The sequence below is a fragment of the Vulpes vulpes genome, chromosome 4 (assembly GCF_048418805.1).
Source record: "Vulpes vulpes isolate BD-2025 chromosome 4, VulVul3, whole genome shotgun sequence".
NCBI classification, from domain to species: Eukaryota; Metazoa; Chordata; class Mammalia; order Carnivora; family Canidae; genus Vulpes; species Vulpes vulpes.
Window position 1 is genome coordinate 55,969,175 of NC_132783.1, and position 25,570 is coordinate 55,994,744.

General features: G+C 35.1%; 1 protein-coding gene across 50 annotated transcripts in view; it reads left to right on the plus strand.

Moving 5' to 3' along the window:
* Positions 1 to 25,570, plus strand: part of MAPK10 (mitogen-activated protein kinase 10) — a 299,098-nt gene that overhangs the window by 164,505 nt on the left and 109,023 nt on the right. For all 50 annotated transcript variants that reach the window (XM_072755734.1, XM_025998146.2, XM_072755744.1 and 47 more), the window contains one exon: positions 5,996 to 6,165. In XM_072755734.1, the coding sequence (XP_072611835.1) occupies positions 6,044 to 6,165 (122 nt within the window). In that variant the 5' untranslated portion in view covers positions 5,996 to 6,043. The remainder of the gene's footprint in view (positions 1 to 5,995; positions 6,166 to 25,570) is intronic.

Genomic DNA, 25,570 nt, shown 5'->3' on the forward strand with positions numbered 1-25,570 from the left:
AGTTCTGATCCATTTTAAAACTCTCCCTAGTGCTTGCTTCTGCAGCACATATACTAAAAACTCTCCCTTATGCTATTGGCCAGTCATGCTGTCCCAATGTGAAATTTTGGTTCTTCCTTTTTTGGGTTCAGCTCATCAGTTTGGTGACTGAACTAAGAATATGCTAAAACACATAACTGGAGAAAAATCTTTTTAGCATTGATAATTTTTTATAGGATACTTTAATGGCATACTTTCATAGGTACATTTTATTTTATTTCTTTTATTTATTTTTAAAGATTTTATTTATTTATTCATGAGAGACAGAGAGAGAGAGAGAGAGAGAGAGAGTCAGAGACATAGGCAGAGGGAGAAGGAGGCTCCATGCAGGGAGCCTGATGTGGGACCCGATCCCAGGACTCCAGAATCATGCCCTGGGCCGAAGGCAGGTGCTAAACCACTGAGCCACCCAAGGATTCCCCCATAGGAACATTTAAAGAGAGAAGTTTACATTTGAACTTTATAATCATAATAAAAAAGACCACATGGAAATACAGAATAAAATATATTGTATTAAATATGTTCTAAGTTTTTTGAAATGTAATTTGGATTTGTAAGTTTGGGGCACAGATGAGATCTAAGGGAAGCTTTTCAACACAACATATTTGCCATCAAATTTTTGGTTATGACATCAAACCAAGAAAATGTCCAGTGCTTCTTTCTATCTTACTATTTAATGATTAAAATAGCCTTTTCCCAAGGGGTACCTGGGTGGCTCAGTCGATTAAGCCTCCAGTTCTTGATTTTGGCTCAGGTCATGATCTCAAGGTTGTGAGATCAAGCCCATTAGGCTCCACTCTAGGCATGGAGCCTTCTTGGGATTCTCTTACTCCCCTTCCTTTGCCCCTTCCCACCCTACTGGTGCTCCCCCTCCCAAATAAATAAATAAATAAATAAATAAATATTTAAAAAATAGCCTTTTCCCAATTATTTCAGGTACTTTCAAGGATGTGTTTTCTAACTTTTAGGTTTTATGTAAAGTTTAATTCAAAGTTAGGTATAGAGAGGATAGTTGAAAAGAAACGTGTGTGTGTACATGTATGTGTGAATTCATAAACTTTATTTACAATGATAATTTTCAACGTATGTGAGATATTATATACTTTAAAATGGAGATAAAAGATCACTAAGTAATTTTATTTTAGAAAATGTGTCAAGGCATTAGATACTTCATTTGAATAGCTTTTTTATTTGTCACTTTTTGACTGGGAATTCTCTTCTTACTGGAATTTTGCTGTTGGTATAAACTCTATGATTGTTTTAACCATTTCTATCAAACTACCAAGTCCATATATAGCTTTCCCATTATATGAAAAATTCTGTTATCAGTATGCACTGGCAAAAATTACTGAGCACTTCTCAGGAGTGTGAACAATTGCTGAGATGCAATGATATAGTTACTCCATTATAACACTTGGCCAAATGTTGACCTGTCACAATACCAGGACTTTGTTAAGTCCTTGAGTCTGGGGAAGTGGGGCTCTTTCAAATACTTGAATCTCAGGTGAGGGGTAATCCTTGTCCTAACTAGAACTCCGGTTTCTACTTTTTGTGTGCCATGAGAAATGGAATTTGGCAATCCATAAAGACACAAAATGTGTTCCCTGAGGCAGATATAGAAATATTGTTTTACTTTTCAAATATCTCAGGCAGAGGTGTAAGTTCCATTTCAGATGATCCTTCCCCTATAGTGTGTTGTTCTTAACATACATCAGAATACTTAGAGGGCTTATTGAAACAGATTATTGGGCCTTGCCCACAGAGTTTCTGCTTCAGTAGGTATGGAGTGGGAGTGAGCACTTTCATTTCTAACAGGTTTTCAGGTGATGTTGATACTCCAGGAAGCACTTGATGAGAATATGAGAATGACTGTTTTTTTTTTTTTTAAAGATTTTATTTATTTATTCATGAGAAACACACACACACACATACACAGAGAGAGAGAGAGGCAGAGACACAGGCAGAGGGAGAAGCAGCCTCCTTGCAAGGAGGCCGGTGCGGAACTTGATCCCAGGACCCCGGGATCACGCCTTGAGCCGAAGGCAGAGGCTCAACTGCTGAGCTACCCAGGAGTCCTGAGAATGACTATTTTAATGCTGTCTTTCTCATAGTCGGAGTCTCAAATCCTCAAATCAAAACCACCTGGATTGCCTAGTAATCTTCCAGTCATCAGGATGAAATGATGATGGCCTAAATCCCAATCTTTAGGGTGATATGGTAATGACTTGCCTTTTGTCAAGCTCCTCAGGTGCTCCAGGTGCACATTTCCTTTTGAGAACCAGTTAGAGGAGAGGTCCAGGAATACTGTTAGCCAGGGTGAACACTGGTCAAGTCTCCTCTCAAACATTACCAATTTTATACCTGTGGGTTGGCATCTAGTAGTTTTTTACATAGTAAATGAAGGAATTAATAAAAATGAATGAATGCAAGCAATTAGTTGCTATTCTTTTTTGCTTCCAACACCTTTTCTTTATTCTACTATAGAATATATCATCCATATTTTAATACTTGCTTATTTGGCTGCCTCCATCTAGACAGAGACCTTATCTTTTTGTTCTGTCTCCAGTGCCAAACAAACACAGTGTCTGGCACATAATATGTCAGTTATCAGTATTTGTTGGATTAAATGATTGTAAATAGTGGCTCAGTGGTAGAGCAACTGCCTTTGGCTCAGGTCGTGAGCCTGGGGTCCCAGGATCGAGTTCCACATGAAGATCCCTACAGGGAGCCTGCTTCCCCCCCCCCCCCCACCTATGTCTCTGCCTCTCTCACTCTGTGTCTCTCATGAATAAATAAATATATAAAATCTTTAAAAAAAATAAATAATTGTAAATGTTGAATAGAATATGTCTTAAGGTTAGTCTGAAAAAGATGTTCCACGAATTATTAAATTCCCTTGATTTCTTTGAATATACATTAGAATGTTGGAAGAGGAGCATGGTGGACTCAAGTATAATATAAAGACTGAAACCACAGCTAGAAAAGCCACAGGCAAGTCTGAAGGAATAGGGTGGTACTAAGATACAGCATTAAGTTAGGGGTCTGGAACATAAAACATTACATACGATTAGTATTCATATATGCAGGACAGTTGGAATGAGCAACATTTCAGAGATGAAGAGAGTAAGCGTGGGGAGAAGTAGATTATGTAGGTTTGATGAAGCTAGCGTGTGCTAAGAATTTTGTGGGTGGTTAGAAATGAGAACATCAAAGGATGTAAAAAAGGATCAGAACATGACAAATGAAATCAGGTACTTCATCCATCCCAAATTAACCTTGGCAAAGGAATTGACTGGTAATCTAGCTCCAGTTATTTTTGTTTGTTTGTTGTTTTTATATTTATTAAATTTTGGGGGTTCTTTTTTTACCTTCCAAAGTTAAGAAGAAGCAAAAAGAATGTTAATAAGTTTAGTCTGCTGATAGACCAAAAACGCCTAGAGTAGAAATGGAGTATGGTGCAGAGAGAAGTTCCTGATTCTGCTGTTGAAATCAAGGATTGTTCAAATACTAATGTTCTTCTTTCTTGTAGTCCACAGTCATTGTTTAAATTCTAAATCCTGTTTAGTATCCCTGAATAGACTTACAATGCCCTGTAGTTTTTTTGTGTTTTTTTTGATTTATTTTATTTTGAGAGAAAGAAAGAGAGAACGAGTGAACACATGCATGAGGGTTGGGGTGGGGCGGTGAGTGGACAGAGGTACAGGGAGAGTCTGATGAGGACTCTGCTGAGCCCAGAGGCCACCCGGCTCCATCTCTCAATCCTTAGGTCAGACCTCAGCCCAAACCAAAAGTTGATGCTCAGCCTACTGCACCACCCAGGCGCCCCAATTCTGTTTTTTAATAGTCTTGTTTAATTTCCTGTTCCATGCCTCAGGGACTATCTCTTGCATTTCACACCTCTCCTTATTGTACTCATAAAATACTGGATTTTTGGTCATTTTTGCAACCAAGCTGGATTCCCCAACTTCAGTCCACTTTGTTCTTTGAGGTCTGTGTGCATTTGCTGGATTGCAGCCACCTTATGTCTTCCAGTAATAGGCTGGTTCCGGTCACGTGCATTCCGCTTTCATTCTGTATGGGGTCTGTAAGGTCCGCCCACTAGATTCGAAGGTTTGGCCACTCATGTCCATATAGTCCCCAATGTATCCTCCTCATTTATATTATTTGGTGCTGCCTGTCTCCCTTTCCGAGAGTATGGAAAGACCAATTAGTTTGTATTTCTATTTCTGTTTGTTTTGGTTTGGTTTTTATAAATGAAATGCCAAAAATTTCTAAGGACAATGGTTTAATAACCAACCAGAGGTTCAGAGCCTAAGGAGATCTAAATTTTTTTCAAATTATGTGAGAATCAGATTTTCAGAAGTCAGTTTTTTTTTTCTTTTTTTCAGAAGTCAGTTTGTACTCAAACCATACAAAAATCCTTTAGTTTAGATTCTGCGCTCAGAACATTAAAGGCAGGGTTTCTGTTTTCTTTTGTTTACTAATTAAACCTTTGGCATAACTCAAAAGTCATGAGGTATGTAAGAAATTATTCACTGTATAAGAAATTATTCATGAATGTCCCACTCATTGCAGGATAACCAGCACTGTTTGATAAGCCAACTAAATACAAGCCACATCTCCTACCATATGGTATACCAAAAATGTCCACAAATCTCCCAAATGTCCACCAATGTTAATGACACTTCTAAAGAGAACCATTTATTTAGACTATTTCCTTTTCAAGTTTTGGGGTTGGGAAGGAACCCATGGACATGAGAGTGCTCAAAGCTTGAACAAAATCAGCAAAAAGGAGAGGGGATGACTATTGGGCAGGCATCCAACAGTGTGTGCCATAACAAACAGTCTAGACAACATTCTATACAGTCCTTTGTAGCTATAGAATTGAAACTACTTACTGTCACAAAATGCAATATGTTTATTTATGGGTAAACAATAATTATGGATAATGGGTATTTATATTATGTATATTCATATATCATGATTCAAAATTTCAAGGACAGTTTCTTTAATTGCTAAATATTATGAAGTAAAAAAAATAAATATTAAAAAGTAGAAGAACTTCTAAAGATAAACAAAAGATACACAATCAAGATATTTAAATCCAGGGGCAGCCTGGGTGGCTTCAGCTCAGAGCGGATCCTGGAGACTCGGGATCGAGTCCCATGTCGGGCTCCCTGCATGGAGCTGCTTCTTTCTCTGCCTGTCTCTCTCCTCTCTGTGTTTCTCATGAATAAATAAATAAAATCTTTTTAAAAAAAGATATTTAAATCCAAACTTGCAAAGGATAAAAAGATATCATGTGGGATTTTAGAATAATGTTAATTTGGGCTAAAATTGTTCAATGTTTAATGTAGGATAATAACATTTTTGGTATTATTGAGAACAAATGAAGGCAACACTATTAAAATCAAATTTACCTAATTAAACAATTAAAGATACATTATTTTGCATCTCATTTTTTTTTTTTTTCTGAGAAAGGGATATGGATACAATCTCTTATCCTTTCTCATATGGCTGTTTTAATGGATGATCAGGAATTACCTCTGAAGTTTCTAGAATAGTCAATGGATCTAGTATATGTTTGGTAGCTATTTGCTTCATGAAATTTTTTTTTTTGCTTCATAAATAATTAAATGGTTTTAATGAGACATTTCAGAAAAGATTATGTAAATCTAATCTACATAATTTATTTTCAGCATTAAAACTATTAGTTTTAATAATAATAGTTTTAATGCTGAAAATAAGTTATTCTATGTATGTTTTCTGAGTCCTTTTACTCCAGATTATCTTACATGGACTAATACATATTTTTTATATGAAATACAGTTTATATAATGATGATAGATGACTGAATTAGTAATCATTAGAAGAACAGACTTTTCTATGTCTCTTTATCAGTCTGGTTGTTCGTTTTCTCATGGTTTATTTGTTGTTGTTGTTGTTATTTTCTCAGGGATTCGATAAACAAGTGGATGTGTCATATATTGCCAAACATTACAACATGAGCAAAAGCAAAGTTGACAACCAGTTTTACAGTGTGGAAGTGGGAGACTCAACCTTCACAGTTCTCAAGCGCTACCAGAATTTAAAGCCTATTGGCTCTGGGGCTCAGGGAATAGTTTGGTAAGTGAAATGGATTTAACATACATATATATGTTAGCATATATATTTATTTATTGAAGTATAATTAACATGCAGTGTTTTGTTAGTTTCAGGTATATAGCATATTTAATAATTGTATACATTACCCTGCTTATCATGATATGTATAGTCACCATCTGTCACCAAATGTTATTACAATCTTACTGACCATATTCCCTATGTTGTACTTTTCATCTCTGTGACTTCTTTGTTTTATAGCTGGAAGTTTGTACTTTTAATCCCTTTTATCTATTTCACGCATTTCCCGTCTCACCTCCCCTCTGGCAACCACCAGTTTGTTCTCTGTATTTAAGAATCTGGTTTTTGGTGATTGTCTCTTTGTCTTGTGTTTTAGATTCCACATGTAAGTAGAATCACATGGTATTTGTCTTTCTCTGCTTATTTCACTTAACTTGTATTTTTAAAAGGAATAATACTGAGTATGTCAACTAGCCACAAACACCCCCACAAATAAACATAAATAAATAGTACTATTTGAGATGGGAAGAATGTCTTCTAGCTAAGAAAAGTAAAATTATGAACATTATTTGTAATTCATTATTCATTTACTAAAAATATGTACAGCTTTGCTGGTGAATAGTCTTTCTACTCACCAAAAGTATCCATTACACAGCAACCATGGAGAAACCAAGAAGACCAGAGGTTTTTTTGGCTAATACATTTAGAAAATTTTATTTGGATGTTTTTGCAGCAAGAAATGAGGGGATATGTTTTAAGATAACCAGCAAATAAAATACTCTACACTCCAAAGAAGCACAAATGATATCTCAAACATTCCTATAACTTTTAAAGTTCAATATTTAAAATTCAGTTACCTATTAGTAAGTGGTATTTTAAAAATGTCTGTTATATGTTTCCAAAATGGAAAGATTCTGGGCTCCTTTACTAGCCATTCTTTTATGACATTTTTGAGTGGCAATTTGAAATGATGACAAATCAAAACCTGATTATCTGTTGTGAAATTCTTGCAAAAGTGATAATATCAAATTGATAAGCATTTATTTTATGTAGTTTTAACTTGCAGTGTAGCCACCAAATGTATTTAGTATGAATGTATTAGCATAGTAATTTTCAACTTGATGACTCATACCTATAAGTAAAAATTTAGCACATGTACCATAAATATGTATAGTTTATATATTTATAGAGGATATTTACTTAGATCAGTATGCTTATTTGTTATATAAACTACTGCTACATTAGTAATATCCATTTGGAAACATGAACACTCTTAAAAGATGAGCATAAGGTGAAATAAACATTATTTTAAAATATATTTTACATTTTTTTCATTCATTTGATATAATGTAATTTTGATGACAGGAATGTGGCAGTGTTCATTATTTTTTAAACTTTTATTTTATATTTCATAAACAATTTTAAAATCTGGTTCACTTCATTTTTTTAAAGACTTTTTTTTAGAACAAAATGGTTCACAGCAAAATTGAGATGAAAGTACAGAAATTTTCCACATTCTTCCATATTCCTCCTACCTCCACACATGGGTAACCTCCTCCACCACCAACATCCTCCACAAAAGTGGTATGTTTATTACAATTGATGAGCCTAATTGATACATCATAATCACCAAAGCCCATTGTATACATTAGGATTTATTCTTGGTGTACATTCTGTGGATTTAGACTAATGTAGAATGATATGTATCCATTAAGGTATCATACAGAATATTTCCACTGCCCTAAAAATCCTCTATATTCCACATATTCATCCTTCCTCTTACTCCCAACTCCTGTTTCCATAGATTTGCCTTTTCCAGAAAGTCATATAGTTGGAATCAAACAGCATATAGCCTTTTTAAATTGGCTTCTTTGACTTAGTAATATGTATTTAAGGTTTTTCCATGTCTTTTCAGAGATTGATAGCTCATTTCTTTTTATCATTGGCATACCTAGACATACATTGAAACGTCTAGGCATGCCATGATTTATCCATTCACCTGCTTTAGATTATGTTGGTTCCTTCCAGGTTTTGGTAATTATAAATAAAGCTGCTTTAAACATCCATGTACAGGTCTTTGTGTGGACATAAATTTTAAAGTTCACCTCATTTTGATAACTGGTTTTAAGTTTACTCTCAATGCTTAGTCAACGCAAATAGTAGTAGTGCATGCAACATTGGTGTACTTCTAAATCATTTACTAACATTTAAATTTCATTTATCAAATATACCAAGGCCTTTATTAAAATTTACTTAATAATTATCTAAGTCAATCAGTAATTATTTTTGCTATTCAAAAGATGGAACAGTTTAACATTTTTAACAATGGACCAAACCTTTCATTTCAAAGATATTTAAGCCGGTAAAGTCTTATTTTTAACTTTTACTTATTTGTTGTAGTGCAGGTATGAGATGAACCTCTTTATGGCACAAAATAATTTCCTAGAGTGGTAGGCAAAATAATGGTCCCCAGATTCTAATCCCCAGAATCCTTGACTATGTTATCTTAGGTGGCAAGAGGGACACTGCTGATGTGACTAAAGTTACAGGCCTTAAAATGGGGAGGTTATCCTGAGATATCCAGGAGAGATCAATCTAATCACATGAGTTCTTAGAAAGTGGAAAAGAAAGGTAAAAGAGTGGGTCAGAGAGATACAATGGGAAAGGAGAGATAAGAGATTTAAAACAGGACAAAGACTTGCTTTATTTTTGCTGGCTTAGAAGATGAGGAAGATAGAAGAAGATAGAAGATAGAGGAAGAGGTCATGAGTTAGGGAATGGGTTGGCTTCCAGAAACTGGGAATGGCTGTCCGCCTCCAATCAGCAAAAATATAGAGGCTGCATTAGAGTCATGCAACCGTAGGATATTGGAATCTCCCAACAAATGCGAATGAGCATGGAAGTGGTTTCTCCTCTAGCACCTCCAGAAAGGAACCAGTCTGCTAACATCTTTAGCCTGATGAGGCCCATGTAAGGGCTTTGGACCTGTAGAACTGTCACATAATAAATTTGCGTTGTTTAAGCAGTTGTTTGTGATGTTTGTTGTTGTAGTTATACTAAGATTGGTAAAGATTCTATTATTAAGATAAATGCTATAAATCTCCTAGAGCATACACATGAACTATATTTTCAGCAAAAGTAGTTTAGGGTGCTTCTGTCAATCCCCCTCAAACTATGAAATTTCCCTTTGCTTTTCAAATATTTTTTACCCTAGGTAATATGAGACCAACTGCTAGAGAGGGATAATGTGTGTTTGGGAGAGACCAGTTATTAATTTGTTTATTAAATATTAGTACTTTTAATTTCCTTTCTACATTACAATATATGTTTATATTTTCTGCATTATGCTAGATGTCTTGTATACCATGTAAAGAATGGGAAGAGTTAGGAGAGTTAAGACAGTTAGGAGATCACTGCATTTATAAACAACTTTCAAAATGTGATAAAAAATAAGAAAAAAAGAAAAATTCTTATAAAGGAGGAGAGACAGGAGATGGATAAAGCAGAGGGATTTCTGGTTACTTTTCAATAAAGGAAAATTGTAGAACATGAGAAAATTTTCCTGCACTTTTCAGTTCATACTCATTGAGGTTGCTTTATTTTCCTTTAAGTAAAGCTGCCACAGAAAATAAGGGCACTAGTGAAAGGAAGCTAATAGATCCTTAATGATTAAAAAATGGACCAAAGCAGTATTTTTCTTAAGAAGTTAACAGACTGTTCCAGAAATATCTGAAAATTTACTAAAAATTTTGTGGCATATTTTTGGGACATTTTGGGCCTCTATTTATTCTTGTATAAGACAGAAATCATCTTGGGTCTTAGGTATACTAACTGAAATAGATTTCAATAAATAAATGTCCTTGAGGAAAATTTTTAATCCAGTTTAACAATAGATTTATCAGCACATTTGTCAATAAGGACACTTGAATTCCAAAACGTTAGCCTTGGAGTTTCCTGGGATGATTATTAGTCTTTTGGTTTATAGCTGAGGGAATTAAGCTGGCAAAGACCAAGATGAAGGGACAGAAAAAGGATGGCATATTCCTCTTACTCATCTTCTAATTTGTTACTCTACCATGTGCACAGACAGCACAATTCCAGCACATTCCTTTCTGGACATGAATATAGTTGTCCCTTCCTAATAGCCTAGCTTTGAGATACCTTTGTTTATTTATCATGACCTAGGTTAATAGTATACTATTTCTTTTGAAGATCTATTCCTGTATTAATTTGTCCTCTCTACCTACAGCCTTTAATTTAATTTCCTTTTAATTGCCTTTTGTCACTGGTGAGTTTATCCACCTCTCCTACATCAAACACAGATCCATTCTTATACATGTTTCTAAAATCCACAGACCTTTCTTCTGCTCATGAAAACTCAAATTTGTGTATTTTGTTCTATACGATCCTGAATATAGTGACTGAGAGAAATTGGAAACTAGAAGTATCTAGGAACTTTGGACATGGGAGGCAATCTGAAACTGATGATTCATTTATTTTGCTTTATTTTCTCTAGAGCAGGAATAAAACATGTAGGAACCAATTTCAAAAAGGATGTTCATCATCAATTTTTTTTTGTATGTGCTGCTACAAAATTTTGTGTGTCTAATAACGATTTTACTTTTCAAGTATAAATGTTGGTATACTGGTATTTATATTTGAAATGGGGTCTCATTTCTACTGTTTCACTTACCTTAAATTTATTATTGGGTTCTTATATTTTCTTTCTTCTCTTTGGATTGCTTCATTGCTTATTCACTATCAAGGGAACAAACAGGCAATACTTAAATATCTTCAAAAAGAATTAATCACTACTATGGTATTTTTTCATTCACTGTGGTTGATGAACCAACAATGTCATTTTTGAGAATCATTAAATAAAATCTAATAGGAAATAATTTGAAATAAATGAACGTTTTCTACCTCTGAGAGAAGAAATAAAGATTATCTATTATAACAGAAAGATACAATGATTGAGCAGGCTCCAAGATGGCAGTGTAGTAAGATCCTGAACTCACCTTCTCCTATGGACTTCCAAGTCTACACCTACATATGGATCATTTCCCTCTGGAAAAGATCTTAAAACAAGATGAACTGTTCACCACCACAGAGGATAAAAGGACCAGACTGAGCATGTAGGAGAGGCAGAGTAATAATCTTGCAAAACCCCCACCCTCATTGTAGCAACACACAATATGGAAGGGCCTCATCGGATAGGCACATAAAGCACCCTGGCGCCTGGGATATGCATCAGAAAGATGAACCTCCAGAATGTCTGGATGGAAAATCAATGAGACTGATGTCTGGGGATCCCAAGGTTGAATGAAAAGGATTACAACTAAAAGAGGTAGCTGTTTTGCCAAATACACAGAAACACAGAGTCAAAAAAATAAGGAAACAGAAATACGATCTAGATGAAAGAAAAGACAAAAGAATTCAAAAGTAATGGTAAAGAATTCAAGTAATGGTCATAATGATGCTCACTGAACTCAAGAGGATAAACATAGACTTTAACAAAGAGATAGAAAACATAAGAAAGTAGAAACAATATTAAGAGCTGAAGAACATGATTGACCTGAAAAATATTCTGGGGGTTGGGGTGGGGAGTTCAATAGCAAACTGGATGAAGTAGAAAAACGGATCAGCAACTTGGAAGATAAAGCAATAGACTCCTCCAGACAGAGGTGCAAAACGAAAAAAAAAATAAATAAATGAAGATAACTTAAAGGACCTCTAGGGAACATCAGACAGAATAAAAGGGTCCCAGAAGAAGAGAGTGAGAAAGAAACAGAAAGCTTATTTAAAGAAATAATGGTGAAAACTTCCCTCACCTGGGGAGAGAAACAGACAGCCAGGACCGGGAAGCCCAGAGAATGTCAAATAAAATGAACTCAAAGAGCACCACACCAAGTAACATAATTAAATTGCCAAAAGCTAAAGCGAGAATCTTAAAAGCACCAAGAGAAAAATAAATTATTTCATAGAAGGGGAACTCCTAAGACTATCAGTAGATTTATCAACAGAAACTTTCCAGGCCAGAAGAGCGTGGCACAATATTTTCAAAGTTCTGAAAGAAAAAAAAAGCTTTCAAACAAAAATATGCTACATGGCGAGATTATTATTTAGACTTAAAGGAGAGATAAGGAATTTTTTAGACAAGTAAAAGCTAAAGGAGTTCACTACTACCAAACTGGCCTTACAAGAAATAATAAAGGGACTTCTTTAAGCTGAAAATTAAATGGCAAAAATTAATAACAAGAGAACATATGAAAGTGAAAATCTCACTGGCAAAGGTAAGAATGTAGAAGAGGTGGTAGCTACTTCAGAAGGTTAAAAGACAAAAGTAGTAAAATTAACTAGAACTACAATAATCAGTGAAGAGACACATACAATAATGAGATGTAAAATGTGACATCAAAAACATAAATTGGGGGCAGCCCTGGTGGCGCAGCGGTTTAGCGCCGCCTGCAGCCCGGGGTGTAATCCTGGAGACCCGGGATCGAGTCCCACATTGGGCCTCCTGCATGGAGCCTGCTTCTCCCTCTGCCTGTGTCTCTGCCTCTCTCTCGCTCTCTCTGACTGAATAAATAAATAAATCTTTAAAAAAAAAACATAAATTGGCAAGGGAGTAAAAGTATAGAGTTTTGGAATTATTCAAATTTAAGTTGCTATCAACTTAAAAACAGACTGTTACATAAATAGGCTGTATGTTGTATGTGAGCCTCAGTGTAACTACAAAGCAAAAACTTAAAGTAAATAAGATGCAAAAGAAGATAAGAAAGGAATCTAAGCATAACATTAAAGAAATTCATCAAGCCACAAAGCAAAAGAGAAAAGAAAGAGAACTACAAACCAACCCTGCCCCCCTTCAAGAAGACAATGAACAAAATCACAATGAGTACATACCTATTTATGATTATTTTAAATGTAAATGAACTGAATTCTCCAATCAAAAGACATAAAGTGGTTGAATGGATTTGAAAAAAGATGCATTTATATACTGCCTGTAAGAGATTCACTTCAGATATAAGGACACAGACTGAAATTGAAGGGATAGAAAATGATGTTGCATGGAAATGGAAACAAAAAGAAAGTTGAGGTAGCTATACTCATATCAACAAAATAGACTCTAACATAACTGTAATAAAAGATGAAGAAAGACATTACATACTGATAAAGGACTCAATCCAACAAGAAGATAAAACAGGTGCAAATAGGGTGCCTGGGTGGCTCCGTTGGTTAAGTGTCTGCCTTCAGCTCAGGCCATGATCTTAGGGTCTTGGGATTGAGCCCTGAGTTAGGCTCTCTGCTAATCAGGGAGTCTGCTTCTCCCTCTCCCTCTGTGCTTATGCTCTCTCTCTCTCTCAAATAAATAAATAAAATAAACATTAAAAAAACAGGTGTAAATATATGTGCACCCAATTTTGGAGTACTAAATATGTAAAGCAGATACTAATGGACCCAAAGGGAGAAACTGACAGCAATACAATAATAGTGAGGGATTTTAACATTCAACTTATTTCAATGGATGGATACTTCAGATTGAAAATCAGTGAGGAAGTATCAGCCTTAAATGACACATTAGACCAAATGGACTTAACCTATCTATAAAACATTCCACCCCAAAGCAACGGGATACATATTCTTTTCAAGTGCATGTGGAATATTCTCCAGAATGGATTACATAGTAGATCACAAACAAATCTCAATAAATTCAAGAAGATTGAAATCATATCAAACTTCTTTTCTGACCACAATGGTATGAATAATAGTCAGCTATAAGAAGAAAACTGGAAAAACTGCAAATATGACGAGATACAACGACATGTTACCGAACAACTGTGGGGTTATAGAAGAAATTTAAGAAATAAATTAAAAATACCTAGAGACAGAAGAAATCAGAAATAAGATATACCAAAATCTAGAGGATGCAGCAAAAACAGTTCTAAAAGAGTGGTTCATAGTATACACCTAAAGGCACAAGAGAAATCTCAAATAAAAGATTTAACTTTACACCCAAAGTAATGAGAAAGAGGAAAACCAACAAAGCCTGAAATTAGTAGAAGGGTAGAGATAATAAAGATCAGAGTGGAAATAAATGAAATAGAGACTAAAAAGATAATAGAAAAGATCAATGAAACTAAGAACTGTTTCTTTGAAAAGATGAACAAAATTGATAAACATTTACCCAGATTTATCAAGAAAAAAAGAGACAGGGCTCAAATAAAGAAAATCAGAAATGAAAAAGAAGTTACAACTGATATCACAGAAATATAAAGGATTGTTAAGAGACTTCTATGAATAAAGTAAATGCCAACAACCTAGAAGTAATGCATAGATTCCTAGAAATTTGTCAACTTTCAAGACTGAGTCATGAAGAAGTAGAAAATCTGAATAGATTGATTACTAGTAAGGAGATTGAATCAGTAATCAAAAACTTCCTAACAAAAAAATCTGGAACAAGACAGCTTCACTGGTGAATACTACCAGTCAAAGATTTAACACCTGTCCTTCCCAAACTCCTCCAAAAAACTGAAGTGGAGGAAAACATTTTAAACTCATTTTACAAGGACAGCATTACCCTGATACCGAAACCAGACTAGGACACAGAAAGAAAGAAGAAAAAAAAAAAAAAAAAGAAAAGAGAAAAGAAAAGAAAGAGAAAATTACAGGTCACTGTCCTTGATGAACATAGATGGGAAAATCCTCAACAAAATGTTAGCAAACTGGTTTCAAACAGAGATAGACAAATACTTTATGATTTCACTGATACGTGGAATCTAAAAAACAAAACAAACAAAGTAAAACCTGGATTCATAGATACAGAGAACAGATTGATGGTTACCAGAAGAAAGGAGGCTTGTGGGGATGGGCAAAATGAGTGAGGGAGATTAAGAAGTACAGACTTTCAGTTTTAAAATAAGTGAGTCATGGGGATGTAATATACAGCACAGGGAATATAGTCAATAACATTGTATTAACTTTGTAATATGACATGGTAACTGGACTTATTGTGATGACCATTTTGCAATGTACACAAATGTCAAATCAATATATTGTACATCTGAAACTAATATAATATTGCATGTCAACTATACCTCAATAATTTTTTTAAAAAAGAAGAAAAAACAATGATTCTGCTTCTCCACATGAACAAAGAAGTCCTCTGTACCTTCCTAGGCGGAGCATTATAATCTAGAAGATGCTTTTTTAACAACAGTAGTGAGGAGCTGGATGACCAAATATTTCAGAATATTTTTCCAGTCATCAGAAGATGATTTCATGAGGGTTGCTTCTACTGCCTGCTCCAGAACAACAACAACAACAACAACAAAAAGAACATAGGAACAAATCAACAGCAGAGAGTTCACTGTCTTCTCTCACTTCCATCCTGCTGTTGCTTGCCAAGCCAAGGAACATTTCTGTTTTCTCTATTATTTTCTCCAAAGATGATTCAAACTGACAAAGTGGTGGCAAAAGTCAACAACCAAGCTTATGCAGTGAAGACTTGCAAAGGTTGGTCTGCTCTTTACCTGAAAAGAGCTGATTGTTCAGTTTAAATGACTGGAATTAAAGCCATATTCTTTCCCTTGGACTTGTTCTCTTTGACATCTGTCCTTCTCAAACTCCGCTTGTAATCAGCTTGTAAGCAGTACCAATCCAATTTTGCAAGATGATCTTTTACAGGATATTTATATCAAAGATGAAAGCTTAATACTGACAAAAGCATAGGTTTTGAGTGGCTTATTACAAAATCTCTGGGCCTAGAAAATTAAATATTTAGAAATAAGTTGATACATTTTATGTTAACTAAACTTTTATAAATTCCAATTAGAGCTAGAGGATAGCATTTAATTAAAGTTGAAATAATTGTATTTATAAGATGCCCTGGAAATAATCCAGTATATTAATCTATCTTAAATTGAACATATATCCATTTATTTATATACATATTGAATATAACAAATAATTTATAGTATATATAACATATGTACATATAATACATATTAATCCAAATGGATTCATTTATCTTAATTGATATATATGCTATTTATAGACAAGTCTATACATACACACAGAAACACACATGAATTTCATACATAGAGATATATATGTAGTTCTGTTTTCCACAGAAATCTGGAAAATCACTTCTGGTGAATGTCCTTCAGTTAGTGATCTATAGCAACAAGATCCTATGCAGGTAAACAATCTAGGATATAAATTGCCAGGCACGTTCAACAAAACCTTGGATGTTCACATATTCCTGTTTTCTCACCTTCCTTTGATAAGTGACTGTTGGTGAATAGAGTGAGCCTGTGTGGCAACATCCTTTAATCTTAGTTAAGTGAAGGGTTAGATAGGCCAAAGGGAAGTCTAAAATTCCTATACTTAATAGGGAATAAAAATATTCCATAAGCAACACTGTGGTGCAGGAAATGAAATTTGTTACATCACTTTATCTAGTGGGCCCTTCCTTGGCCCAACATTTGATACTGCAGCTATGTTATCTTGGCACACATGTATATATACACATGAGTTTTAAACCTTGTTTATTCCCAGGTAGAATGTGAAGTGATGAAAAACATAGATGTGACTTAGTATCCACCCAACACATAAGGGACTTGGGAAATAAGGAATCCCATATACCTCAGGGTAGAATATTGACAGTGTGACAAATCAGAACTACTCCCAAGGGAGTCTGAGTTATTGACTACAGAGCTCCCCATGCCTTAAATAATAGGAGTATAGAAAGGAAGGACTTTCTTTGTTGTTTGCTTTATTTTTGTTTTTTTTGAATTGTGAAACACAATTTGAATCTTTGACTTCCTACTTCTGCATAGTACCAGTAGGTAGAATTACTGTGGGTAGGCCAGAGCTCTCATCAAAAACTGGACTGGATCCAGTGAAGCAATGGAATCAAACACTAAAGAAGCAAAAAAAATAAAAAATAAATAAATAAATAAATCTCTGGATTTTTCAAAAGCTTAAAAAAATTACTGGTAATAATGCCAAGTCAAGTCATATTAGTAAAGCAATTGCTGCCCGTGGAAACTTCTTCAAATAATAATAGCCTCTCGGTACTTAAAAATCGGTTTATTGTAAGTTTTCTTTTTTTAATGTACTCATTTTTATTCAAGAAAAATGAGTATTGAGTCACTGATGCTTTTAACAGCTTTTCTCATTTTGGTGATGAATTGGAGCTATTCCATCTACGCAATGATTTAATCATCTCTGAATTACTAGCACAATTCTTTTTTTTTTTTTTTTCAAAATGGCTGACAAATTTAGGGGATATTTGTAAATAGTACCAGAACAAAAGAGATTGAAACTTGGCAACGTTAGGGCACATGATGGAAAGATACTCAATATCTGTTTATTGCTGATTATGATTCAGAAAGAAATTAATTAAATAAATTCTTTGAATTCTGTAAAATATTTGCACATTTAAATATTATCAATTCGAGATACTTTATGATACCTTATATTATCATGTTCAGTCTTTACAGTTCTAAATATACTTAACTTCAAGGTAATTGGACTTACCATTGTATTTCATCAATGATTATACTTAACTTCCAGTCTCTAAAGCCTTGGTTTGCACATCTGTAAAGTGGGGATAATATTATCTCACAGGACTCAAAAAGCATAAAATTAGATACAAGAAATTGCCTTAAACCTGATATTGTCATGACTTTTAATAGATTCAAGCAAGGTAGACTTTAACGTTACTCTTTTCTACCAATGGAAAATTGCAAAAGGTCAACTTAGATCATCCAGGAAGATGGCTGATTATAACAGCTGCATTATATAATCAGAATGTGCATATTAAATTCACATTATAGTTGGGAACATGGGATTTAAAAATGACTTTACTAGTATTCCATAAGTGAGTCTAGCAAAAAAAATAACGGAACCTTTTTCTTCCTATCTTGCATTCTGAACTTGTTAACCAATATTATTTACAATATTTATACAAATTTTAAATACCAGTTTTTAAATTTGTAACATGACTGCACAGACCCAGCTAACCATCTCCAAGCAGAGACTCCAAGCAGAAAAGGTTTGTGGTTATGAGGTTGATGGTGTGAAGAGAAATGGGTAAAATCATCCAGAGGATTTCTTAATTTAAAAAAAAAAAAAAAAAAGACTTTCTGAATAACGTAAAAGACACTGGGTCATTGGGTCCCGAATGATTATTTTATTTGGTTTCTGGAAACATCATTCACAGTCCTATTGCGTATTTCTTAGAACTCCAAAAGAACCATTATGCTAAATGATGCAGCTTTAATCACACATTTCCAGTTAGCCCCTAACCAATGGAGATGATTACTTTGATCCATATCTGGAAAATCAGCACATTGTGTATCCCTGTTATTTTCCATTAATTGTGATTTAGACTCTTAATTGCCACCTTCTTGATATAAGGAACACTGAGCTTCAAATATTGCGTTTATATTGGTAAGAGGTGTGAGTTGTCCGTGCTCTAGGACAGAAAGTGTATTTGTTATTATTTTTTTGTCACATTTTGCCCCTTGGCCCTTTTGCATAGCACAATCCCTAAATACATGTTGCCTGTATTTCTTGTTTGATGATTAATATTTACAAATATCACCTTTTTTTCCTTCACAGAGAAAATATGCTTTGAGAAACTATGGGTAGAAGTTTAATGGCAGTGTGCTTACAGGAAGAAAATATTATATAAAATCTGTATTTCTGTGTATTAACTGTTAAGTATGTACATGTACATATTTGTAAATATATAGTTACCAGTGTGATAATTGATGTTGAACGGGTTGGTAGTATATAATCTTAAAAATTATATTTGGTTTGTAGAATGTATTGTGGACATTTATTCTGAATCTGTCATTTTTAAATAAATTTGTAGTTAATTTATATATATATATATATATATATATATATATATATATATCCCTGTAGTAAAAACTGTTAGCAAGAGTTTGTAGCCCAGAAGCATTTTTCTTGGCAGAGGGGAAAGGTAATCATTTAAATTTCCATAGATAATTATTTACTTACAGATGACTGAGTCTTCTCTGTGAATCATGTATTGATATAAATGCTAAAATCCGTATCAGAGAAGTTATTAGTAAACACACGTATTTATTTATTTATTTTTCAGTTTCTACTTTAATCTCAAAGATTAAATGGCTAAGTGAGATTGATTCTTATTTCTTTTAAGGACCTATCTTCTAGGGCTTCAATAGATATTTTCATTGCAAAAATAAAATTGGTTTATGGTCTATGCACGATTTTGCCAGATGCATAAATCCTGATTAATTGTTAGGATTAAAGTGCATCTATGCTTATATTTTTAAAAGGAAACCATAATTTAAATATAAATACCTAAAGGCTTAATCCTGCACTATCCAATGCACCTTGGAAGAGCCGAATTTCCTTACAGAAAGGAAGCAAAGTCTTCAGTTAAATTATGCTAAATAACAGATGGCAATTGCTTTTCCTCAGATTCCAGAAATCATTCTCATTTACTGCTCTATCCCGTCTGTAGGTAAGGTGGCTAAAAACAAACAACAGACAAAAAAATTAAAAGAAGAGCGAGTAGGTGTTATAAATTTTGTAAATAAAATACTAAGGCTTAGAGGAACTTTTTATAAAGCTCAGAAGCCAGGTACTGGGCCCCTCTCTCTACAGTCCTGCCTCTGGCCCATTACAGCATCTCATTCTGTTTACAGAGTTTGATTTGTCTTGCTAATCATGGATTTGAATGTGGGAGTTGAGGACAAAGGAAGGCATCTTTTAGTTTGGAAGTTTGAGTGACAGCCCTATCATTTTCCTTGTTCTGCTCTCTACTCCCAGATTTGTTACATTTATTTAAAATACTTGACCTTCTCAAGTGAGTTTCGCTTTACTTGTCCAAAGTTATGCATCCAGCATTGATCCAGTAGGATGGGGGAGTCTAAATCACTATCAGAGAGGGAATTTAGCCACTTCATAGACGTGGGTTTTATTTTAGGTCAGTATTTTAGAGTTCTCGAAGCTATGCTCTTCCTCATCTATATTTACTTCTATTTTTTATCATTAAAAATATTTTCCACAGAAGATTTTAGCATGTCCATTCAAAAATATCAAGATTTTACTTCCAAACCAGGGAGATACAAAAATACTTAAAAATCTGTTTTTCTTTGGGTTCACCTAGGATTGGAAAATATAGTTGGGGAATGTGTGCTCTGCACAAGAGCACGTGGAAGAAGGAGCACATGGGGGCTGCCTTCCAGCCTGCATTCCCTGGCCCATGATGTGCCTGCGAGACCCCTTTACCCGGAGGAGCTACCTTTTCCTAGTCACGCACAAGAATCTTGCAAACTTAAAAAATTAAATAATTCACTGGCATGATGGTTTAACCTAAAAAATGGAAAGAATGAGAGAGCAGGGAGAAACTGTAAGCCAGATTGTTGTCACCTTAACATTGTCCCTTCCTCCACCTACTTTTGCTCCCTGCAGCTCCTTATGAGCAGGAGTCTTTCAGGGCCTCCCTGCTCTCTCAGCCTGTCATCATTCTCCTGCCTTTTCCTTTCATTACCTTTTTCCTCTTTAGCCTGGAACTGTGAAAATGATGTTCAAAGACAGTCTCAGAAGTTATGTCTTTCCCTCTTTGTCCTCTGCAGCTCCCTGTTTTCTAAACGCCCATTCAGATCAGCCCAGCGGGCTGTTTTCTGTGCGGCTGGAAGGCAGAGCTCAGCTTGTGAAATCACATAATCATACTGATTTCCTCCATTATAAGTTTATGAGCTTCATCCTCAGCTGGGCCCTTGCTGCTTAGCAATCCTTTTACTTATGTGTCTCATCAGCTCCCTAGCTCATTTCCCATGGTGACTGTTACAGGCCTTTTCCAACTGTCACTGCCAGCTTCCAGTTCCACTTCACCCATCCCATTTTTTTTCCAGAAGGGTTTACCTCCTACTTCCTGGAGAAAACAGATGTCCTCAGGCCTGTGAACTCCCAATATCCCCTTCTACCTCCTAGATCTGTCATCTACAATCTTCTCTGCTTCTCCACCAGGAGCTCCTGGAGGAGGCAGGCCATCCACTGTATTCTCAATGCCATCTTCCCCCCACCCCCACTTAGGAGTTGCTCTCTATCTTGAATCACCTGGCTCCTGTCTTCCAGTACCTTCTCCTCTGCTTACAGAAGACCTCTCATCGAATTCTCATATAAAAAGACAAGTTATTTAGAATGTTTCTGCTCCTCAGACTACCTCTCTGACTCTCCATCATCAAAATTCGGAATACGGTAGTCTGAATTTAGTGCATCTACATACTGTTTAAATTCTTATTTCATAGACAGTGCCAATTCCATCACCATAACTCCTCTGGTGGAGGAGGATGTTATGGAAAAGGCTACCATGACCCCTAAATGACTAATTCACTGGCTTCTTTTTCAGCTCCTATTTTTTTACTCCTCTGTAATGTTTGGAAATATTAAATAGTCATCAAATTCTTCTTTATGTCTGTCTTTCCTTGATTTCCAAGCTGGGAATTTTCAAAATCTGCCCTTTGTTTGGAATTGGATGAACTGGTGGCACAGAAAGGGCAACACAACGCAGTGGTTAAGAATGCAGACTCAGGAACTAGGGTGTCTGACTGGGCTCAGTCTTACCTGTGTGTGACCTCACTTATTTCACCTGAAGATGGGGATGGTAGAAATATATGTGTACAGAGTTGCTAAAGCACTCTAAATCCATTAAGACAATCCTGGCTTTAGTAAATAGACAATACATATTAGTTTTTATTAATGTTATCTGACCTGGGTCATGGCCAGTTTCTAGGGGACTGGTTACATGGAGAACTATTTTTTATAGTTTAATGTGCAGAAAGACAGTGAAATAATCTAATCAAAAACTCCTGGAGGGAGGATTGGAATCAAGAGCCAGAGCATAAGGAGCTAGAGAGGCAAGTAATATTCCAAATCCTACTGAGAGGGAGATTCTAAGTGAGAGGTGGAAGCAGATTTCAAGAACCAGTAGAGAATTGGATTAAAGTGGGAGAAATTTGGGAACAATGGAATGAATATAGGACACTGTTTACAGAATAAAATTGCATACAGAATAAAATTCAAATATTTTAGAATGGCACACTAGTCAATGTTCCCAAATGTGCTGGCCACTTTTTTGCTTCTGGTATAAATGTGAAGTTATTTTCCCCCATCTGAGATGGTCTTGATTTATCTGTCATTCTACCTGGGAAATTGCTACTTATTTCAATTTCAGCTAGGAGGTTACCAAATTTGTGAAACCTTAACTCACCTATCCTACTGCTTAGCAAAAGTAATTATTCTCTTATCTGCATTGACATAACATGCTGTATTTTCATTTCTTTTGATACAATTCATACTTTTATTGGGGAGTATTTTATTGCTATTTAAGTCTGTTAAGGGAGATTTTATTGTTATTTAAGTCTGTTGTTAGATCATGAATCTCCTTGGACAAAAATTCTGGTTAATTCATCCTTGTAGTCTCAAGACTTCAAAAGTGACTGGCACTAATGGAAACACCTTAAATGTTGAATTTAATATTTAATTTAAACTATTAAATCCATCAATACTATAATGTATATATCTATGTCTATCTACTGTGTATTAAGTAAATAGTATATACCCTTAATTTCAGGAGTAATACAGAAATAATTGAAATATTTAAAGTAGAAACTAGCATCAGCTCTCTGAAATAGATACTAATGCAACTATTAATGCAATAATTAGAATGATTTTATTTCTCTAATAGCTGTGTTTTTAGCTAATCTAAAGAATGAGCTAATAGTACCACAATTGATTTTCAAATCACTAATTAAATGCTATACCAATTTCTATTTGATCTGATAATATTGAACAGCATGGACAAATGGCAAGTTCTAAAAGAATTGTTATAAAGTACAACTCAAGGACTTGATGCAGAATCCCTGAAAAGTATTCTTCCATACTTTTGGGTCTAAATGTGAGAGAGATAACATCGTCACTATAAATTAATATTTATGGCATCCATACAGAATGCATTAGGGTTATAAGGTTGGAAAATCAGACATGAATGCCAGTGATACAGCTAAAGTCAATATTGAGGATATATTTATTAACACTGTACATGTAAGGAGCATTACAGGATTAAGGGGAGAATTACTGGGCTTAATAAAATGAAGAAAATGTAAAATATGGTAGTTGTCAGGATTCATTCTCTATAAACAAAATAAAGAAAAAAACAACAAAATGTGATCTCATCCCTAAGATAGTTCATTAATTCATTTTCACTCAATGAATATTTAATGAGTGACTGATTCACATTAGGCACTGTGCTATGTCATAGGGATATAAAATTAAATAGACAGGGTCAAAGATCCTGCCCATCTATCTAGTCAAGAGGTAGACATATAAACATATAAATTCCATTGCTTTTTTTGGCTAATTTCTTCACATCCTTCAATTTATATACATTAAGATAGTTCTGGCAGCTCTAACAAATTGACCAAAAAATCCAGTAGAGGTTCAAACATAGTAGAAGTATATTTCTTTTTTGTCAGGTGGGGGAGAGGTAAATAACTGGATAATGGGAAGGTGCCTACTCTGTTCAGTGGTGTGAGGAGCCAGGTTGATGAAGACTCTGCAACATTTACCTGTGGCATCCAAGATCTCCAAATAGCAGATGGGTATAAAAGCATGGAGGGATCTTTATTAAGCAGGCCGGGAAGTGGTGTGTTTCCCTTCTGTTCACATTCCACTGGCTACAACTCAGTTATATGGCCACCTCTAACTGTATAGGTAGCTGGAAATGTCATCTAGCTGTGTGGCCAAGAAGAGGAGGAGGACTAGGATTTGTAGTCCCTGCCCTATATTATAAATGTTCATCATTCCCCTGAATCCAGGGTCAGTGCCCCTCTGGCTTCCACATCACCCTGTATTTTCTTTGTCAAATCACCATCACACTAGTTTTACATTGTCTTATTTCATACTTGATATATAATCCTTACAAGCAGAGACTATCAGGCTTGCTCCCAATTGTATTTCTAAAGGTTAGCGCAGCTCCTGGCACAGAGTGGGCACTTAATAAATATTTATTGCTGTAAACTCTTCATCCCTTATTCTCTCCCAACTCACTAGAATCTACTTCTTTGTACACCAGTGAGGGTATGGTCTTGTTGTTACTAGTAACCAAATACCAGAGATACCAAGGACTCTTTGGTCTCCATCTTATTTGATTTGGCACTTGCTACTTCACTTTGATAGTCTTTTCTTTAAGGTTTGCCTCTGAGTTTTTCAATTTTACTTTTTCAGTTCTTATGCGGACTCCTTTTCTGTGAAATTGGCTTTCAAAGGGGAGCTCTTGGGTGTTAAGTGCTTGCAAACTCATGGGTAAAGGAGAGAATATATTTTTTAAAGATAGGAAAGCCTGTGTACCCCATCAGAGAGGAAATGCTGGATGCTAGAGGTGGGTGTGTGGAGAGAGAGTGAGGGAGGGAGGGATAAAGACAGAGAGTCCTAGAGAGATCACAAGAGAGGATATAGAGACAGAGATACAGAAACAGAAAAATAGCAAGAAACAGACGACAGATACACAAAAGGAGAGGAAGAGAGACGCTGAAGATACACAAGAACACAGAGCAAGCAATTAACAGACACCCAGAGGAAAACAGGGATAGAGACTGAAGATACCAGAAAGGGAAAGCATATTGGTTAGAGACCAATTTCTGAGAAAGCAGGAAGATCCTAATGGGATTAGCTTTGAAAAGAGGTAATGATTCTCAATCAGAGAGTAAAATTGAGAAAACCTCATTTTTCTTTTGTTTACAAAGAACCATGCTTGGTATATTGTGTAACATTTCTTCACTAATGTTGCTTTACTTTCAAATAGAGGTGGAAATTTGAATGGACAAAGACGTCTTTTGACTGTGTAGTTACATATGAAAAGGCAATTGAAGGGAAAGTAGGACAAATGTTAGAAAAGAGCATTAGTTACAGAGCAATTCTTGCAAAATTGCCACTTCTGTGTCTTTGTACTTTGAGGAGGATGAAGCTCATTGGTCAAAGTGCCTTATCATTGATACCTTTTCTTTTGGTCAATATGGTAACAGGTAGAGAATAGAAAGGTAGACTCAGCTACCATGTCTATAGAGTAGAACTTACCTAATGGTATTCATAGACCTTTGTTTCTTTTATAGCTCATTGTTAGTTTTTAATGACTATTTTCATTTATTTTGTCCCATAAGCAAACATGAAGTTTCTTGATTAGAGACAGAATATTGTTACCCACAGAAATTACTTCTTCCCTTTTAGGGGTATGTTATCAAGGCTAGGTGTTATATACATATATGCAAGGGGGCTTTTGCACCAAGAAGAAATTATGAATTTCAGAGTTTGTATAGGAACTGCTACAGAGCTGCCAGCTTCC